At 41.9% G+C, this 19719-nt stretch overlaps 1 protein-coding gene across 2 annotated transcripts; it reads right to left on the reverse strand.

Moving 5' to 3' along the window:
• Positions 1-2: 2 nt before the first annotated feature.
• On the reverse strand, positions 3-18113 carry HEXB (hexosaminidase subunit beta; the record flags this gene model as incomplete). Of its 2 annotated transcripts, XM_080363109.1 has the most annotated exons (14): positions 3-335; positions 3849-3953; positions 4168-4258; positions 5081-5255; positions 5880-5952; positions 6532-6618; positions 7632-7812; positions 9565-9694; positions 11171-11272; positions 13944-14054; positions 14268-14314; positions 15034-15099; positions 17579-17736; positions 17827-18113. In XM_080363109.1, 14 exons carry the CDS (start codon positions 18111-18113, stop codon positions 272-274), a joined length of 1677 nt encoding a protein of 558 aa, XP_080219235.1. In that variant the 3' UTR covers positions 3-271. The 2 variants fall into 2 exon arrangements, with proteins under 2 accessions (XP_080219235.1, XP_080219236.1); XM_080363110.1 differs by lacking the exon at positions 6532-6618 and having other exon boundaries at positions 17827-17961.
• Positions 18114-19719: the final 1606 nt, after the last annotated feature.

The raw sequence follows: 19719 nt of genomic DNA on the forward strand, positions 1-19719 counted from the left end.
CTTTATTTAAATAGTGTCTTTATTTTCGCCTCAACTTTACAATGTAAGGAAACTGGAATTGGTAACTGTGGTATCATGTTACAGGATTTCACAGTGAAGAACCCTTATTTCTAATAAAAGCTAAAATCCCCAATTTTTGCTCCAACAAGAATGTCAAGTAATTTTATTTTAAAAGTGAAAATTCTAAGTGTCGGTTCAAGATCAAACCGCATGTACATATATTCATATCCCTGAGGCACTTCAGGTTGTTGACAATGAGTCTTTGCAGCAGTTACTGCCCTCTTGCTTCATGGGCACAGTATCCAACAAACACGGGTTCGGCTGCTATGCCACGGCTGTTAAAACGAAGTGGAATGTGATTATCAAACACCAGACTGGTTGCATAGGCAGGAAGAGAGATATAGGCACTCTTATTTTCATTTTTGTGTAAACAAAAGTACGTCCAAGAAATAACAGATGGACAATTTAGGGAGTGTAAAAGGGCCCTATTCAACCATTGTACTTAAGTACAGTTCTCCATTTCAATCAGATGTAACACAATATTGGAAAACAGGTTGAAATATTCAGGGGCTAGTTGTGTTTATGTTCTGCAAAATCTACTGGTGTTACTGAAAAGCTGAGATTTGCACATTGCACACCCCGCTCCCTCGCCAATGTATCACAGAATCACAGAATGTCCTGAGTTGGAAGGGACCCACAAGGATCATCGAGTCCAACTCCTGTCCCTGCACAGGACAACCCCACAGTTCACACCGTGTGTCTGAGGGTGTTGTCCGGTCTCTTCTTGAACACTGTCAGGCTTGGGGCTGTGACACCTCCCTGGGGAGCCTGTTCAGTGCTCCAGCACCCTCTGGGGGAAGAACCTTTTCCTAATGTCCAACCTGAACCTTCCCTGGCACATCTTCCTGCCATTCCCTCAGGTTCTGTCACTGATCACCAGAGAGAAGAGCTCAGCACCTGTTCCTCCTCTTCCCCTTGTGAGGAAGCGGTAGCCATGATGAGGTCTCCCCTCAGTCTCCTCCAGGCTGAACAAACCAGTGACTTCAGCTGCTCCTCATATAGCTGCCTCTCCAAACCGTTCTCAACTTCATAGCCCTCTGCTGGATACTCCCGTAGCTTTATGTCCTTTTTACCCTGTGTTGCCCAGACCTGCACACAGTGCTCCAGGTGAGGCCGCACCAGTGCAGAGCAGAGCGGGACAATCCCCTCCCTGCCTGGCTGGCGATGCTGTGCTGGGTGCACCCAGGACACGGTTGCCCTCTTGGCTGCCAGGGCATGTGGCTCATGTTCAACTTGCCATCCCTCTCCAAAGAACTGCTTTCCAGCATCTCATCCCCCAGTCTCTATGTACAGCCAGGGTTGCCATGTCCCAGGTGCAAAATCTGGCACTTGCCCCTGTTAATCTTCATGTGGTTGGTGACTGCCCCGTTTCCTTTATGTGTAGCTCTAACTAGGCCATTTTTATTTATTTTGTGGGGGAGTCAGTTTTAGTGAACATGACTTTTTCCAGCTACACTAACATAAATTATTCAGTCCTAGTGTGGCTTTAAAAACAAATAAATGAATCTTTAAGCTTATGGTGGTGCAGTAAGATGGTTTGAGAGTTAAAGTAGTTGTAGTCAAAGTTCTGCTTCTTGGATGCTTAAGCACTAGGTAGTACTGCTATAGTGAATTGTAAGACAATAAATACTGCTGCTTAAATTGCACTTAAGAGCCACTATGGAAGAAACTGGATAATGAAGTAGCTCAGATGAACTACTTCTTACCCCCAAGCAAGACTTACTCTTGGTAAAAGACAGGGTTGCTGTCTAGGTCTCTGGAATATATACCCATTTGTTTCCCTTCTCCCACCACCATTTCTCTGCGATTTGGGCTGCTGTATCCTCCTATAGGAAGCTGGGTTTAGATGTAAATAGCAGTTACTGCTTTCAGTTCAGCAGCAGTGGCCTTGGGTAGGCAGAGCTACTGCTCTTCCAGTGACCTTGATGTAGCTGCTACGAAGTTCTACCTATCCCTTCCCACACTCTCTGGTTCCCTGCTGCAGAGCAAGCCAGAGCTGTTCTACTTGGAAAGGCTCCTTGGACTGGTACAACTGCCATAGTCAGTATATGCCATATATAAAAATGTTAGTAGGCGCGTAGTCCTTTGCCCAAACTCTACGATTTTACAACAGCCTGACTGATTAAATCAGCTCTTGGAGTTCACACCATGCTCAGGAAGCTCCATACACATGAAAGGCACTGCAGCTGCAGCTCCAAGGAATGCTCATTTCATCAAGGGAAAGGGAATAGTTTTCTCTGATGTTTTTCTGCTTCAAAGCCTACGTTGAAGGAATAATTTTCAGGAAGACATGTCCTTTTATTGAGGTAGTCTGTTTATAACAGGAATTGTTCACCATAAGCTTATAAGCCAGCAAAGCATCTCTCATGCTAGCACTATCCAAGCATCTGCAGGCATCTGTGTCAGCTCCCTGTGCAGCAATACGCTGTGCAGCCAGTGTTAAGGAAGAAGATGGAGATGCAGCAATAGCTAACCAGGTCCAAGAATAGCATGGCTTAGTTTACCATAAAACCCTAACCCTAGAGGTACAGCCACAGTACACTTCACTGTTCAGTTCTATCAGTGCTTGCTTTGAGCCTCATCAAGAGATGCACCACCCTGTTAAGTGATCGGACGTAAGTTTTTAAAGTCCTTTAATCTTGTTTTTAACACGCATTTGTTAACTCTCAATCCATCTATTCTTCTCATGGCCGAAGGAGACAATGCAATTTACATATAACTATTTTGCTATAGCATTATTTAATGCCAGCTTGAAATAAACCCCCAAAATTAACACTGATTAATCAAGTGACTGAAGAACTCCAAAGTGCTAGTTTACATTGTAAGCTGAAAGTCAGTGATTCTGGCAGGTAAATGTGCTAAGACATCTACAGGAACATGAGCCGACTTTTGAGTGCTGACTGACTGCCACTGTGCCTTGTTCTCTAAAAAGCCAATCTGTACCTACTTTGAAATAGATGGGATTTTCCATGATTTTTATAAACCTTTCCAGAGAAACTGAACAGCATGCTGCATTTTTGCTGCAGTCCAACTTTGCAGCAACATTCAGGAATACCTAAAAGGCTCTTGTGATTGTATACTTTTAAAAGTGGAGTCAAACTTGGACTTAAGACTCAGAAATCACCCATTTCTACAACACTGAATATACAAAGACAGCATGAGCAACAATTAACCAGTAACTTGTTTAGGTACTTTTTGGGAAAGAACTGCAGAGAAGAATATGTTATGAAGTGACTTTGTTTACAGTAGCCATAAATGAATTAAATTTTATCAGGAACTCCTTATCCACCCCTTTCAGGTTCTACACTACGGTAATACCTGAAAGAACAGCTCACTCAACTTCACCTCTCATGCAAACAACTCCACTTGATTGCCTTCTCCAGGTTTTAACTATTATTTAGAATGAATAATTAACAACTTTTTTCTAAAAAAAAAAAAAAAAAAAATCTACTTTTTCCCCATGTGTGCTCCTCCCAAATCTGTTTTAATATCCTTTTTATCTGACATAATAATGGTGTTGGTTTTTCCTTTATAGGAAAGATACATAGATGAGTTCTGGTATTTCACTGAAGAAAGTGAATGAGTTAGTTGCAGAACTGTCTAGAACTCCTGTCTTAATGTATCTGCTCTTCCCCTTCTGAGGATACAAAAACACATGGGAGGACATTTACATAGTCCAGTTGGACTTGTAGCTCTCCTCCCTTCATAAGCAGGCCAGCAGTTTAGGGCTTGAACTATGCTGGTTACAAGGCATAAGTATCAAGCTTCACTACAGCTATTAACCTCACCGGAGCATGCGGCATCGATGATTTGTCAGTCTCCTATAGGCATCCTGCAAGTTGGTCACATTCCTGCTGCTCCAGAGTCTTTCCCCAACAGCACTTGCTCGAGGCCTGTAAATATATAACAAGTTTTAGAGGAGCTAGAGTCTATAACCAGAATTGGATGAAAGTTTTTAGTAAGAGATCTTATTTCCAGAAGCATCAATTTTTATAGCTGCTCAGGTTCAGTACAGAGCACTGTTACCACTAACACACAGTCCTGTTGGATGAATTAATGCTCATTGTAGCTGGCTTTCTAAAAATCCAAAGATAAAGCAGTTCATACCATAATCTTGGTGTGAGGTTGGTTGCATCCACAAATTCCCCCCACAGGCAGGCTTCTCCACCTATTAAAAGCTTTTTCTGTTTTTCAGACCCTGAATTCAAAGCAGAAAGTTAGAATTTCTATTTGCCCAGAAGATGTGCATATATAAACAATTTCATTTTCCAATACTGAGAGAGAGGATTAATGTTCACTGGTTTGTTTTATCATACAAAATATCTATCCTAAGCACTAACTTTTTGGTAGTCTTTTTAATGCATGTGAAAAGCACCAGGTCCTTTGCCCAGATAACCCATTTCCCTCCTTTGTAAGGAAGGATGTTGCCTTTCATCCTCTGAAGACATTCCTTATCTTTCTCACATTCCTCAGGGATTTCAGTCCTGATTAAAACTGTTCACTCTATCACATACAGAACATTCCTTGAAAAAGCTGTAGTCAGGGGTTTTCCCTAATCAGCTGAGCTACCTTGCACAAAATGAAAACCCCAGGGGAGAGCATAACATGTTTGTGTCACCTTCAGGCAGGAGAGAACACGTCTTGTTCTAGAACAGTCCCATGCTCTAGAAACTTGCTGACATGAACTCAGTGTCTGTCTGTGAACAGCCATTTGGCACAACTCTGCCCCCAATGCACGATGCGTCTGTTCACCTAGTCCAGTATCTTGTCTTACACGAGCACCAGGCGTGCCAGATGCTTGAGAAACGTTAACACTTTTCCCTGTGAGAAACTGAAAGTTTCATTTTTTTATTTTGAGAATTTTCCAGACATTTAGCTGACATTAAAATCCTTTGATTACAGGCTATATCTCATCATAGTGACTGCACAACTACTCTAAATAGCCTCATTCTTTCCATTTACACCTTAATATGAACCAAAGAGTTACATGTACAGAACATGAATATAAAAAATAACAAACCAGAGAAATTAAGCGGTTCAACACTGTAGTATTTCCTCCAGTCTTGCCCGTAACTAATGTAGTCTAAGTACCAGGGAGCTGCCAGGATAGCAGTGAACCCAGCTCCAGTGACATTACTCAGTTCATAAGCATAGTTTCTTTCCATCCACACTTCGACTACCGTATCTGGTTTCAGCTAAAAAGGGAAAACCAAAACAAAACCCCAAAACATTAAAGACAATCCTAATTGCTGTTATCAGGAAAAAGGATGATGGATTTCAAACTGAGTATTTTGTTTTGAAGAGGAACATTTTGGAATCTGCCTTTTGCATTTTTTTTTCCCCCCACAGTCTAAAGCTGATGAGCTTTTCACTGGTTTTAAATAGAGCTCAGACTAGTGAAGCCTAGGTTATACTACAGACAGTGTTGAAAGCAGGTATCTACACGCACCACTTATCCGACCACTTCTGAAAAGCTGTGCATTTGGTGTTACTAGGCCAGACACACAGTTATGTGAGAGAAGAAATACAGGGAAACTTACAGCAACTTTCCTACCCTTTCCTCTGATGCTCTAAAGCATATTATCTGTGTTCACCTTTAGAAAGCATTTCAATACTCATGTTCCTGTTCCACCTATTTTACATGTTCAATAAATGGTAAGCTCAAGGAAGGCCCCACAGCTGAGGAGACTTGCTGAAGTCAGTGGACTTAGCTTTAATTCCCAAGAGACACAACTCTAACTATTTAATAGTCTACTCTGGAAGTCTCCCACAATTTTGTGCTCCTATGGAAGAGTATCTTATTCATTTTCCCATCTTACCTTCGCTTTGTTATCAAACACTTCTTGCCAAACCATGTATCCTTTGTTATAGGAGGAAACAATGTCCAAAATCCTAGAATTCAGAAATATGATCATGTTTGCGAATTTCAGTGAGATCAGTACAGGCAAACAAAGCAGCAATCTTTTCTACCCTAAGGCACATCAGGCCTTTCCCAGCATTGCATAGGGGACCAAGAAAAATCAGGTTTTTCTGGTTTTGGCCTTCAGTTCTCTGCCTTGAAGAGCACGTTCTCCCACATACAAGGATATGCATGTGCAGTAACACAAACCGATGTTCAGAACTACCAGCAACTCACACAGGTGTCTAAACCCACGTTACTTAAGAATGAGACAAATAAATGGCTGCAAAAACTTTAGGACTCTTCTCCCCACTCTGTGTGCTAACATTAAAGCTGATGCCTAGTGTAAGACAGCCAGTACATTGAGAGTGTGTGTACAACTAGCCTCGTTTGTGTCCCACATTTTAATGTTGTAAACTTTACATTCAGTGTATTAAGTGGACAGTCCCCAATACATGGCACTTTTCGAAAACAATATAGGCTAACCTAAATCAGCTTCAGTATCTGCACGTCAACACCACCCTCAGATAGTAGCTGTGAAAAGCTGAGCAAGAATTAAAAAAACACCATACTTCTGAATATAGTAAGATTCCAGTTTAGCATAGTCACTGCCAAGTCCTTGCTTCTTCATGAACTCCTGCACTTCAGGATTAGATTTCCTTAAAAAAACCCAAAAAATTGTTTTATTTTAAACCAGATTTCCCAACCATTACCACCTACGCATAGCACACTACCTGATGCCTTAGGCACACTATAGCTTGGAATGCACAACAGAGGAAAAGCAGCACACTCACATGATTTAAGTATTTTGAAACGGTTTCATTTTGATTTGAAATTAAATCCTACTTCTCTGATAGAACTACTGGAGTCCCTGTTCCGAAGCAGTCTCTGGAAGGCTGCCTCAAAACCCTAAGACCTCTGGGGTTCCTGGCTTCCCCGAGACTTTGTAGGAAGGTTACCAGCAGGTCTGGAAATTGAGCAGCCATAGTACCAAGAGATCTGCAGGACTGACATAAAGAATCTCAAAAGGAAACCAACACTTCTGTGATAAAGCATTTGCCAGAAGTTTTCTCTCTTTTTAAAAATTAAAGTAAGTCCCAAGTGTTCAGATTTGATGTTACAAGAGAATGCAAAAATACTAACTAGATCAAGTTGAATACTCATCCAACTAGATCTGCTCCAGATTCTGTATTATTAGTTACTCCAGCAGAGAGATTTCAAAATACTCAAAATTCGCAATCAGTTCAAAAAACTCTATTAATGCATGCCATACTTCTAATATAAGCACACGAGAGTCAGTACTGTAATACTTAATGTAGCAGATTTTCTGGAAGGCAAAACTCACTTGAAAGTACTGCTTTTCCTTTAACACAATGCATTCAAATGTCAATTATCTTCTTCAGTACTTCCTTCCTGCCAGGTTATTTCTCATAAAGAAATCCTTTAGAATACCTGAACATTTATGAAACTACTAGTCAAAGCAAAATTCTGCACAACATCACTTGCTTGTTGAGGATCCCAAATGCCCTGCCTGTAAATAGTTACAAAAGTAGGAGTGGAGATCACTGGGTTAAGCAGTGAAAAACTGTCTCAAGTAACTGAGTTCCATAATTGATGGATTTAGGCAAGCTTAAGAAGCACTAGATATTTATTCTTTGAGCTGTTACCATACCAACAATTGAAGTCCACTTCATCTCCTCCCAAATGAATGTATGCATCTGGAAACACACTGCTGATCTCTTTGAAGAATTTAGTCATGAAGTCATAAGTTGTATTCAAAATGGGATTTACAGGTCCAAAGGACCCACTTGGCTTTTCTCCATTGTAACAAGGGGTGAGAAGATCTTTTTGACCTAATAGAGGCAAATAATAGAGGATATTTAGTTCCATGTCGATATGCTAGCTTTGCTACCAAGAAGAGGCAGTTACTCATATTTAAAAGGCTAATATTCATGACTTAAGTGCTCATCTATCCTAAGTATAATCTAATAGTGGCAGTATGAAATAAAGCAACCTGCCCAAGGTTGAAGAACCCTCTAACTGGACATCAGGACTCTGATTTTTAGATTTGTGATTTAATAGACACTAATTTATGGAACATGTCACTGTACCTGGAAAAGAGATTCTGGATGACTACTTGAGTAAAAAAGCTTTAATGGATTTAGGGAGGAAACCAACTGGAAGGAAGCCCAGTACAATGACTGTGCTCCAGAGGCCTCTTTTTTCTTTTTATTACTCTGCTTTGTTAACACCCAAGTAGGTGGGAGGTATATGTCCTGCCTCTAGGTAGTCTGCTAGGAATTTACCTCTACGCAAGAAAGGAAGGCTAGAAAGACATCAAAACTAAGTACAGGTTCTTGAGTCAAGACAGCTGAAGAAACATGAGCCAGGATAACAAAACAGGAAAAAGTTATTATATGTAGGCTGGAGATTCCTAAGTACAGTTTATTTGGTACAGTGTGGTTGCAGCAGTAGCACCTTCTTGGCTGCATGTTCCTACTCTAAGCGCATGTTCCCAAACAGGGTCCCAGTGGTAGATTGCTTCAACTACTCTCCTCACACACCCTCAAGACTTCTCTCCAATATCTTGAATTTGAATGCAAACAAAGCATAGCTGCCCAGGTTCATAAGCAAATCCAGGACTGTATCCCGTGTATCACATTAAAAAAAGAAATACACAAGAAGCTACAAGGAACAATCAACTTTAGGCAAGGGAGCTGAACCTTGCTCTTCACATGAATGTAGACCACCTCACATATCACCAGACAAGCCACTGGCTTTTATCACTGCTCTGGAACAGCAAAGACTTAATGAGATGAAGGATTCAGAAAGACTGTTTAGTAAATTTAGTATTTACCTTGTTCCTTTCCTCCTCATTTTAAACTAGTGAGAAGAGCCTGAGGCATCTTCCAGCATTATGGCCATATCTCCACAGGACAAGCACAAGACTTGCCTCATGGCTGAAGCTTAAGTTATGAAGCACTAGAAATATCTTTACTATTTACAGTTTGGCCAAAACCATCTTATGTTTAATTGCAGTCAGTGCACCTTGAATTAAGGCACAAGCCTCCTTGGTCCTTGAGCTCATGTAAACACCACCATTCTCTGCATCCAAGCATTCTCTATCAAGAGAAGTATTATTCTGAAACCCAGAAAAGAGAGACTGAAGAACCATCCAACTTTGCTGTGTTTTGTACACTGGAAGATTACCATTTAACTAATAAACAGAAACATCAACCACTTCAAAAGAACATTCCTAAAGCAGAAATCTCTAGACTAGACAGAAACTTCACTACTTCTAGCCATTACCTTATTACTCTAAACTCAAGAGTACTGGATGGGGGGACAGTAACAATACAAAGTCTAAGGCAAACAGAGTATATCTGTGCTTTTCCACACACATCCAGCACAGGAAGTGTCAGCTTTCTCTGTCAACTTCAGTTCTTCTAAAACATGAAGATAAAGACCATCACTGAATCTGCCCCTTGCTTACCTCTTACCAAGGGCCTTTCACAGCACTTCAAAAGATGCTTTTTAACAAGTTCATTTGCTTGTTACACACTGCTTACCACAATTTTTAACCATTAATACTTGATTGGACATACCTTTTCCCCAAGACTGTGTGTGCCCTGGGGTATCAAACTCTGGGATAACTCTAATGCCTCTTAACCGGGCATACTCAATCACCAGACGGACGTCAGTAGGAGTATAGATGTGGTTATATGAGTATGCTCCCTGTAAAGCATTCACATTAAGAGACAGCTTACAAAACATTACATCAGCAGCTCACAACATGTGGATTAAAGTGTTATATTTTAGACTGCAGAACAGTTTTACAAGTTGGCCTTTTCTGGTTTATCACATGTGCAACTGCAATTACAAAATTTTTTGGTTGACTATTGGAAAAAAAAAAACAAAACCCACACAACCAAACAACAACAACAGCACAACAAACAACCCCCCCCCCCAAACAAACACCACACAAAAATTAACCCCTTTTTCCAAACTAAGACCAACCTCTTAAGGAGACTGTCCTTTCCTCCTTAGCTCAGTTACTGAAGAACACAGAAAAGCTAGTTTCTATTCCACCAGATTTCTGAAAGATACATTTTTCAATTTGCCTGTACGCAGGGAAGTTTACCATCAGGGTGTGTATGTTTTGTGATGCTGAATTTGAGTGCTAGTCCCCTCAAACAGAGCCAACAAATGTGACAGTGACCCAGACTGCGACATTTGGATGAAACAAATGTTTGCCAAAAAGTCAAACAACATAGGAAAAGCATTATGCCTCCTCATGACAAAAAGCACTTTAAGCTTCTGTTTATCTGGAAATGGTTTCCACAAATGAGTTATTAAAAAAAATAATGGTAAACAAGAACCTTTCAAAAAGGCTATTGAAACAAAGGCTACGTCCCTCCCTCCAGCTTTCAGAGGGGAATGGGACAGGACTCCACAGCTATTGCCAGGAAAAATAATCTGACAGCACCATTCAACAGGTGCAATTTCTAAATTATAAAATTCTTCACAGCATATGCCCAAGAACTGCCCACATAATTTTCATGAGGGTTAGATTCTAGCACTTGTTTTAAAATAGAATCATGAATTTTCTACTTAGGCTCAGTCTACTTAATTACGTGTGCTTGATTTGGCTACTACTGTACTGTGACCGAGCAAGAACCTCATGATGGCTTTCATAATTAGCAAAATCTGCTGTGAAACAGGAAATAGAGAGAGATGTTGCATTGTCTTTGTTTTAAAAAACAACCTCTCACTTTTGGACCTTTTATAGACATGTTGTGTTACATCTCAGAAAGGGCAGAAGTACTACTGCAGCGGTTCCAAACCTAGAGGTGACAGGGAATCCTCTTACATTTGTTCAAGTGTCAAGAAGTCTATCAGTTAAACAAAGAAACGAACAGAAATCTACCAGTACTGCTTGAAGGCCTGCAAACACTGAGGATCACAGTCACCACAAAATTTTTACAGAAGAGTTATGAAGGTCATTTACCATGGATTCACCAAGGAAGGCTTGAACATGGTCCACACAGACACTCAGGGAGGAGTCTAAACATGTACTTGCTGGTGACTGGTGACTGTTTCACAATCAGCCAAGGCAGATGTATTCAAGCACTGGTAGGCTCTGCACTTTATTTTAATGAAACATATGCCAGATTTCTGCCCTCCCACCCTGCTCCAATGATGTTCACTCACCTTGTCACTTAACTCAGGGAAACAAATACTCTGGTAGGGGAATGACTGATCATCTACTATATGCCAGTGGAGAACATTGAACTTGTTAAAAGCCATGGCATCCTGTAATAAACAATGCAATACAGTCTAGTTAAGCACTTTACTCACTCCCAGAAAAGTTATGCAAAAAAGATGGTCTTGTCCCAGTATCCTGCATGCCTAAAGCAACAACTACATAAAATAATAACAAAAAACTACAAACAACAAAACAAAGCACAGAGGAAAAGGTGTACTGTGTTACACCGAATTATAGAAGCACACAACAAAACATACCAACCTGTTAATACTACTGCTCCATGCCTCTGCCATCTATTTGCATCACTCCTGCCAACAAACTCTTGATCTGATGATGCTTCACCAGCTCGTGGAAGGGGAACTGCTGTAAATGCTTATGAATTTTTTCCACTGCAGAACATCTGCGTAATTCTCTATGCACCATCAGCTATTTGAGCTTAGAGAAGCTTATGCCTTTCTGCTTAAATATTTTGGACTCAAAAACTAAACAACATGTGAGAGTTTTCTACTATTCAGTACACCCCTACTTGCTAGTGACTTCTGCAGAATCCATTTCAAGTGCATGCAAAATAAAAAGTGCATCTTCCCCACAGGAGATAGTGTTCCCCTTACGTTTTCAGTCATTACAGTGTCAGTACTTCCCTTTTTTGAAGATAACTAAGATAAACGTTCACACACTTATTTTAGAATTATGAGTCCAGATGGACAGCTAGACACAGGGTCTGAGTTATGAAAGTCTGTTAGAGTCACTGGAAGTGTAGTGTGCTGTGTGCAGACAGAGTAAGTGTTCTCTACATTGTTCAGGGCTGAGTAATCCCAACACAGTTGCTTCCAATCCCTTGCCTCAATACAGTTATTTCATAGAATCATAGAATTCTTTAGGTTGAAAAAGACCTTTAAGATCATCAAATCCAAACATAAACCTAACACTGACAAGTCCAGAACTAGACCACGTCCCTAAGCACCACATCTAAAGTCTTTTAAATATCAGGGATGGCAACAGGACCCCTCCCCGTTTTTTTTCACCAAGTTGTGTTTAAAGAAGCGACAAAGTCTCTTCAGGACTCGCACCAATCCAAGGGAAGATTTATACCACGTCCATTCCCCAAAATTATCTCATCTGTTTTATTAGAAAGCATAAGTTTTAATTGCCACATGTCTTCATGCACTTCTACCAAATACTATCTTTCCACATAGAAAATTCTATCTCCTGCCCTCAGCCACTCCTTCCTCTAGGACAAAGCCCTTCCTGGAAATACAGCACAGCAGCTGAACACAAACAAGAAATGTACTTGAAACGCTGCCTTGTACATCTAATTACCACATGTCAGTGAAGGGATTACTGCTGTTTTTTATTAGGTTAGCCTGGATTCAAACAGGCACAGAGGTGGGAGGAAAAGTACACTTGCTATTAAATCAGCAAAACATCATAAAATGTAGCTCTGTGAAAGTATTAGAGCCATACACATAATTTAAAGACAGAAAACAGAACACCAATAGTTACAGAAACACAAAAATGATTAGAAATGCAAGTCTCAAAAGTCAAGTTACTCTTAAAAAAAATTACTCATAAAAAGTTACTCGTAAAGAGACAATAAATATTGACATAAGTAAGTACCTGAGTCTTTGAAGTACCCTCAGTTGTAAATAAAACACTACACAAGCACTACCTGCTGAACAACGACTGATCCTAAAGGTAAACACAAGTAAATATCCATAGAGGGGAAAGTTCTGAGCACAGTTCAAGGATGACCTCAGAAATAAAGGCTGGTTTTACCTTTGCTCTCTCCTGTCCATCTTAAGACTGCTCTGCAAAGTTCTCCAACATGAAAGAGAAATTTCTAACACTACAAGGGTGTTTCAAAAAGATGGACCACATTTGAAATCACTACTGCTTTGAAACTGGGTCAATTTTTTGGAAACACCCTGTATTTCATCTTGGAAAAGCAACATAAAGACAGGAAACTGCACGTTGCTCCACTCAAAAGCTCCTCCATTTCAACCCACCAAGTATGCCCTGCTTCAAGGATTCCAACAGCAGAAAAGAGGAGTACAGAACAGAAAAATCCACAGCTTTGGGTGCTATGATTATACAAATTCATCACCTTCCCATCAAGGTGGGAGTCTAGAGTTCTTAGTGTGCTTACTTAAGCTTTTCAGAAAGGTGTGAGTTTGGTTTGGTTGGGTTTTTCTTGTCTTTTTTTTTTTTTTTTAACTCTTTTTGAAGGGACACAGTGAAGCTTCCAATGAGCATTTCCAGTTTTCCCCCTTACTCTGTACTACTTAATTACTGGCTTGCTCTTAGCAGCCTAAGAAAGGACAACCAGAGCCTGGTTAATGAATAAACTAGAATCTTTCTGCTACCACGGGCACTGAAGCCAGGACTTGCAAAATCCCCCTTACATTGCTTGGTGACAGTCAGATGTCTCAAAACATCTGTCAAGAAATAAGTGAGCTGGTTTAGGCAACAGCAAATACAGAAAACCCAAGCTACACAAATCCCAGCCTCTTTTACAGATTCAGTAGTCTTTGTGTCTGCCCACTCAATTCCTCTTCTGTGTGTGTTCTGAACTTCACTTAGCAAAGTTCACTCTGTCCTTTCAGAAGTCAGCCAGGGTCCTCTTTCCACACAAGCTCCAGTAGCTACCTACTTCAGAGGGCAAAAAACAATAACAAAAAAAACCTTCATTATTTTAATGATAGAAAATTTGCCACTTACCAGGTTTGTAAGAATAGATTTCAATGGTAAGTAATGTCTTGAAGTGTCCAGTAAGATTCCTCTATGAGCAAATCTTGGGAAGTCATAGATTTCAGATTCATTGACAAGGAACTACGAGAACAAGATTTTAAAATTACAATTCCCACTTTACAGTCATCATTTTAAACAAGAAATGCTTGCTTTTTAGTTTGTTAACAGTTTTCAAATGATTGTTTCCTGAAAAAAATTACTTAATGAAACAAGTAGATCTGCAGTTTCTAGAAAAGCACCAAACAAAGAAAGTGGTTGTTTGTTATCAGAACTGTGGTTTTAGTTAATACTTACACTTCCATAGTCATCTTCATGAACCAACTGGCTAAAGGTTTCCAAACCTAGGAAAAAATCCAAGAAAGGGACCTGCAGTACAACCCAGTACTTGTCCTTACGTTCTATTTAAAAACAGGACTTTAACGTTTCACAGGCGTTCACATAGCTAGAAAGAATGCTTTGTAGCTGAGTTTCTCTTTTAGTTTCCTTAATCACTCAAGCACCACTGTTGATGAAGGTCTGAAGAGAGAACCATTCGAAGTCTCTATTACACATAACTACTGTATATTAGCACTACAGCATAGCTGTACCAATTTAATACTTGAATTGTATGGAAGTTACTGTCCTTTCTGGAACTGGCAAAGTTTCTGATTTGGCATGAAAAATGTGCTAATTTAGACAATATTCCAGTGAGGACAGCAGACCGAAACTTCAGCATTATGGTCTTCTTGGTGATGTGTCCAGCACACTTAGTTATTAGGTGCAGTCGGAGAATCGTTTGTTTGCACTGTGGAACAGAAAGCATTTTAGCACCCAGGGTTTGGCTGATTTAAAGCACAGCAAGAATACACTTATGGTGTGCCACTGGAACCAAGACGCTGAGCATCCAGACCAACGTGTCTGACCAACACATATCTGGGTATCCTTCTGGCCTCTATGCCCTCATCCACTTCCCATTAAGGACTGCATGAGGGCAAGGCTCAGTGGTCAGCTGGTTCTTAATCTGCCATGGAGTTTGTGTAAGACCAGAGCAAATACCTCTATAGCAAAAGTACGAGCTTACCTCTTAAAGCGCCCCATACCTCATCTGCTTTCAGTGTAGCCACCGGCGCAATTACAGTTAACTGATCTAAAGAAAAGAAAAAAGGAAACGTTATACCACAAGTAAGCATGGATTGACATGCTAACAGGCATTAAAAGAGATTCTTCAAGTCCCACATCTCCCATTAAATTCTAAACAATACTGGTTTTAATGGTGAAACTGTGCAGCTAATTGTCATTTATGTGCTTCTGAAATAATGCAAGCTACTAGTCAGAAAGTCAACAGTTAATCAGTAAGATGATAAAACAAATACAGTGCTTAATAATGGCGATGTTAAATATTGCACATGAGCCAGAATTCCAAGCAAGTTTAACCCAACTGATTTAAAACATCAGGTGATATTTTTGCATTTAAGACACAGGTGATAAATGTTGGGTAACTAAGCCAAACTTAACCACAGAGGTTTACTTCTCCTTTTATCTTCATTTTCTATAGATTATGTTGGTTTTTTTTTTTTTGAGATATAGCTTGTCAAGTATTATTGTTAATTGCTTACTATAAAGGTCTAATTACAAACGAAAAAAAAAAATCAGACCCTACCATCTAATGAGCATGCATAAAAATACACTGTATCTATAAATCTACAGACTTCTATTATTATTGAAACATCAAAGCAATAATAAACTGACCACAGTTCCACACTTGAAGCAGCAGATAAAAAAATCAGAGGGGTAAATTGCTATGTAATAATTTGTTGAATCTGCTTCAGTATGAAAGAATGGTTGGTTGTAAGTTATACAAATAAAACCTTTGACTAGACTACCAAAGAAAAGCCATAAGGGGAATGAAGAAAGTACCTCAAGCTTTCATTTTAACATAAAAATAGATTGCATATGCTGGAAGTTCCTGGTAAGAAAGAGAACTTAGAAGACTACTGCAATCTCTATAGCTCTTTTCGTGGTGAACTGGTGACTAGCTCAGTCAAGGAATAACTTCCAAGACAGCAGGTTTTTCTCTGAACATATATAGTATCTTAAATGAGCACAGAACAAGCTCTGTATGGCTGTTTGGAATCTTTACACAAGTGGGCAAGAAGTCAGTACTGAGACAGGTAGATAACTTGTGCTTTAATTACATATCCAATACTCTTGCTATAGGACAGCCACTGACTAATCCATACTGTCTCTATTAAAATAAAAGAGCCAAACTGCTCAATCCAGCAAGTGATTAATAACTGCATACTTCAGTGTTTCTTCCCTGAACAAGCTATCTCATTAAAAGCAGAAAATTACAACCCTGCTGGAATCTGGAGAGAGCAGTTTACTACATGAGGAAAAAGGAAAAACTCCAACTGTCCTAAAGAGTGCAATCTAAAAATGACAGATCTGACAAATGCCCTGACAGGAGAGAACAACAAGCTTTGGCTAAAACCTGAAGCTCCCAAACCAGTTCAAAGTTCAACTAGTAGTAAAGCAGTATAACCACCTGTGGCACAAAAAAATCTACTGCCTTAGCAATTCTGCTGCAATACCTCATTTGTGATGAAATGTATGACAAACTTGCACACAAAAAATGCATTACTTGGCTAAATGTACCAAAAAAGATTGAGTAAATCTAAAATAAGTACATTCTATCGCAAGTTAGGTGGAATTAATCCTGCTGCAGATGTATGACTTAAGATTAAAAGGATCTTTTTTCAAGCATCTCTGTCCCAGATAGCAAATGACTGCCTCACCTAGTACAGAAGATTATCTAAAGACAGCACGAAATGAATCGAATATGTTGAACTGTGTGCTAACCTGCCCAAACAAAAAGCATTACTATCAACTCATCCTTGTTTCTGTTAAGAGATTCCTCTGGTCATTACGGCTTGATTTTAGGGTGCTTCTCTACTCTGGACTTCAGTTGTAGAACTAAAGAAGCAAAGCAGAACAAAACCAATACAACCATCATGTTTTTAAATCCTTACTTATAGCTACCAAGAGAGAGTATTTATAATACTGCAAGACAAATAACAAGAATTTCAATGAACACTCTGTGGTTTTCCTGGGGAAAAACAAAAAACAAACAACACCAAAAAACAGAAATCAAATGTACATAAGCCACTGAACTGAACTTCCATTCAAATGTAGTTTTTCCTACAGAGAGCAAATGAACAAGCCAAGTCCGCCTTCACTCAACACCCTGTACTGAAAGAAAGGATCATTTTTTGATTACTCAGATGTCAGCAGACATTTTTGGGAATAGCACTGAACACCTCTGATTCTTAACGACAGTAACTAGAAAGGATTGTAGCAGGTAAACAAGTTGAGCACCAGCTAAACCGCACAAATCATAGATTACGCTTCTAACCAGCTTCGTGATTCACTGTGGGCTGCGATTTCCCACAGCATTAGAAGCAAGAACTATCTTCTGGTTGCCACTGCTGTGAAATGTCCTGGAGCACCGCACTGAGCCTGTGATTTCCAGTTCCTCAGAGAAACCCCTGGTGACTTCTACGTGGGAGACATGGCTGAACGACACAGGCTGCAGACGCGGTGTCCGCAGCCGGGATCGCGGTACTCACAGGCCTCGCTGGAGCCGAGGTGCGGGTGGCTGTCACAGCCGGGGTCCCGGGACTCGATCACCACCTGCAGGTGCGACAGCTCGGCCTCCGCTCGGGGCCCGAACGGCCTGTAGCCCCAACTCCGCCGGAGGGACTGTCCGAACATGTACTCGTAGTACCTGCCGGGGAAGCACAGACGCCGCTGGAGCCCTGAGGTGCCGCTCCCGCCCCCGGGCCGCCGCCTGGAGCCGCTCCCCGCCGCTCCTCACCTGCGGAAGGCGTCCTGCAGCAGCCCGCAGCGCGGCCCCGCCGAGGAGCCGGCGCCGTGCACCAGCTGGAAGCGCCCGGGGGCCAGCTGCAGCTGGCGGCCCGACGTGCGGAGCCCCTGCGGCAGGGGCCACAGCGAGTCCTCGGGGCCCGAGGGCGGCTCCCACTCGGCCGGCTCCGGCGCGGGCTCGGTCCGCGGGGCGTCATGGCGAAAGCTGGTGCTCACCAGCACGGCGGGCACAAGGAACAGACCCGCCAGCAGCCCGGCCAGGCCCATAGCTCTGCTCATACTGCGGCGGCGGCCCCTTCGGCCCGCGGGAACCGGCCCGACGGGCAGACGGGCCCCGCCTCCGCCATCACGGAACGGGCGGGCCGCCCGCCCCCGGCGGCAGCGGCGCCGCAGCGGCTCCTCCCGGCCACTCACCGGCCCCCGCGGCTGCGCGGCCGAGGAGGGGGCGGGGCGGCGTCCCCGGCCAGCGCGGGGGTGGTTCGCGGTTGCTCTGCAGGGCTTTCCCCCTTGAGCTGTGTCCCTACTCGGGAAACTGCTCGAACGGGCGGCAGGAGAGCGGCGCTGCGTCGGGGGCTTTGAGCGGTTTAATTTCTAGATGGAGAGGTCTTTGTTTGGGTTACATTTCTGTAAAAGGGAAAACTGATTTATCTCGTCTACAGCAATGAAACAGTTTCGGTCTGAACAGAAGTTAGTTTTTAGCTGGCTTTCTGCCGATTGTGTTATAATCTATGCTGTGAATAAGCAGAAGTCTGAGTTGCAGTCAAGTATTTCAGGCTTTAACCAAATCAGGTTGGAGCATCTCCCTTATGAGGAAGGGCTGAGGGAGCTGGGACTCTTTAGCTTGGAAAAGAGGAGGCTGAGGGAGAATCTCATTGATGTTTATAAATATATAAAGGGTGAGTGTCACGAGGATGGAGCCAGGCTCTTCTCGGTGACAACAAATGATAGGACAAGGGGCAGTGGGTTCAAACTGGAACACAGGAGGTTCCACTTAAATATGAGAAGAAACTTCTTCTCAGTGAGGGTGACAGACACTGGAACAGGCTGCCCAGGGAGGCTGTGGAGTCTCCTTCTCTGGAGACATTCAAAACCTGCCTGGACACATTCCTGTGTAACCTCATCTGGGTGTTCCTGCTCCAGCAGGGAGGTTGGACTGGATGATCTTTTGAGGTCCCTTCCAATCCCGGACATTCTGTGATTCTGTGATTTTGACAGATCCCAGTAGAAATTTTGGGAAGTTGTGTTCACAGGGCAAATCAAGCGTTTGAAAGCTGGAAGTCACAGTGGGAAGGAATTCAGGCTTTAAGCCACCTGTAATTGAATGGCTAATGAAACCACTGAAGCGCAATTGGTGTTGCTTTGGCTGATGCACCAGTTAAAGCCACAGCAATGGGGGAGCTGACACCTGCGTGCTGTCACTGCCATGTAACTGAGGAGCTGCTCAGCCACCGCTGCCCCAGGCATCTTCCATGTGTATGGAAGGTTAACTCTGTAGTCACATATTCACGGGGTTATGAAATAGCCTCTTTAGTTTAAAATAATTATAATAAGGAGTGCCTCTGTAGTGAAGGTTACACCTCTTTGCAAAGAGCACAAATGTCTTTCCACAGTCTTGCCATAGAATTTCTAAGAAGCAAAAGCCCTCTTCTCTAGTAGGGTTTGTCCTCCTCTTTTAGCTATGTTGCTTTACAAGTGACAATCTCTTCCCATTGTCTAGAATGCTCCCCCTGGGCAACGCTGGTGCCTCACCTGCTTCGTGAATCACTGCAGGGCTGGGCTGCACTGCAGTTCAAGAGGAGGTCAGCTCTGCCTGCCAGGTGTCCCCAGTGCTGCTCCCAGTCGTAAAGTCAGATTTATGTGATTGCACACTCAGCAGGTCCAGGGA

Source organism: Nesoenas mayeri (genome assembly GCF_963082525.1).
Source record: "Nesoenas mayeri genome assembly, chromosome: Z".
Classification (NCBI taxonomy): domain Eukaryota; kingdom Metazoa; phylum Chordata; class Aves; order Columbiformes; family Columbidae; genus Nesoenas; species Nesoenas mayeri.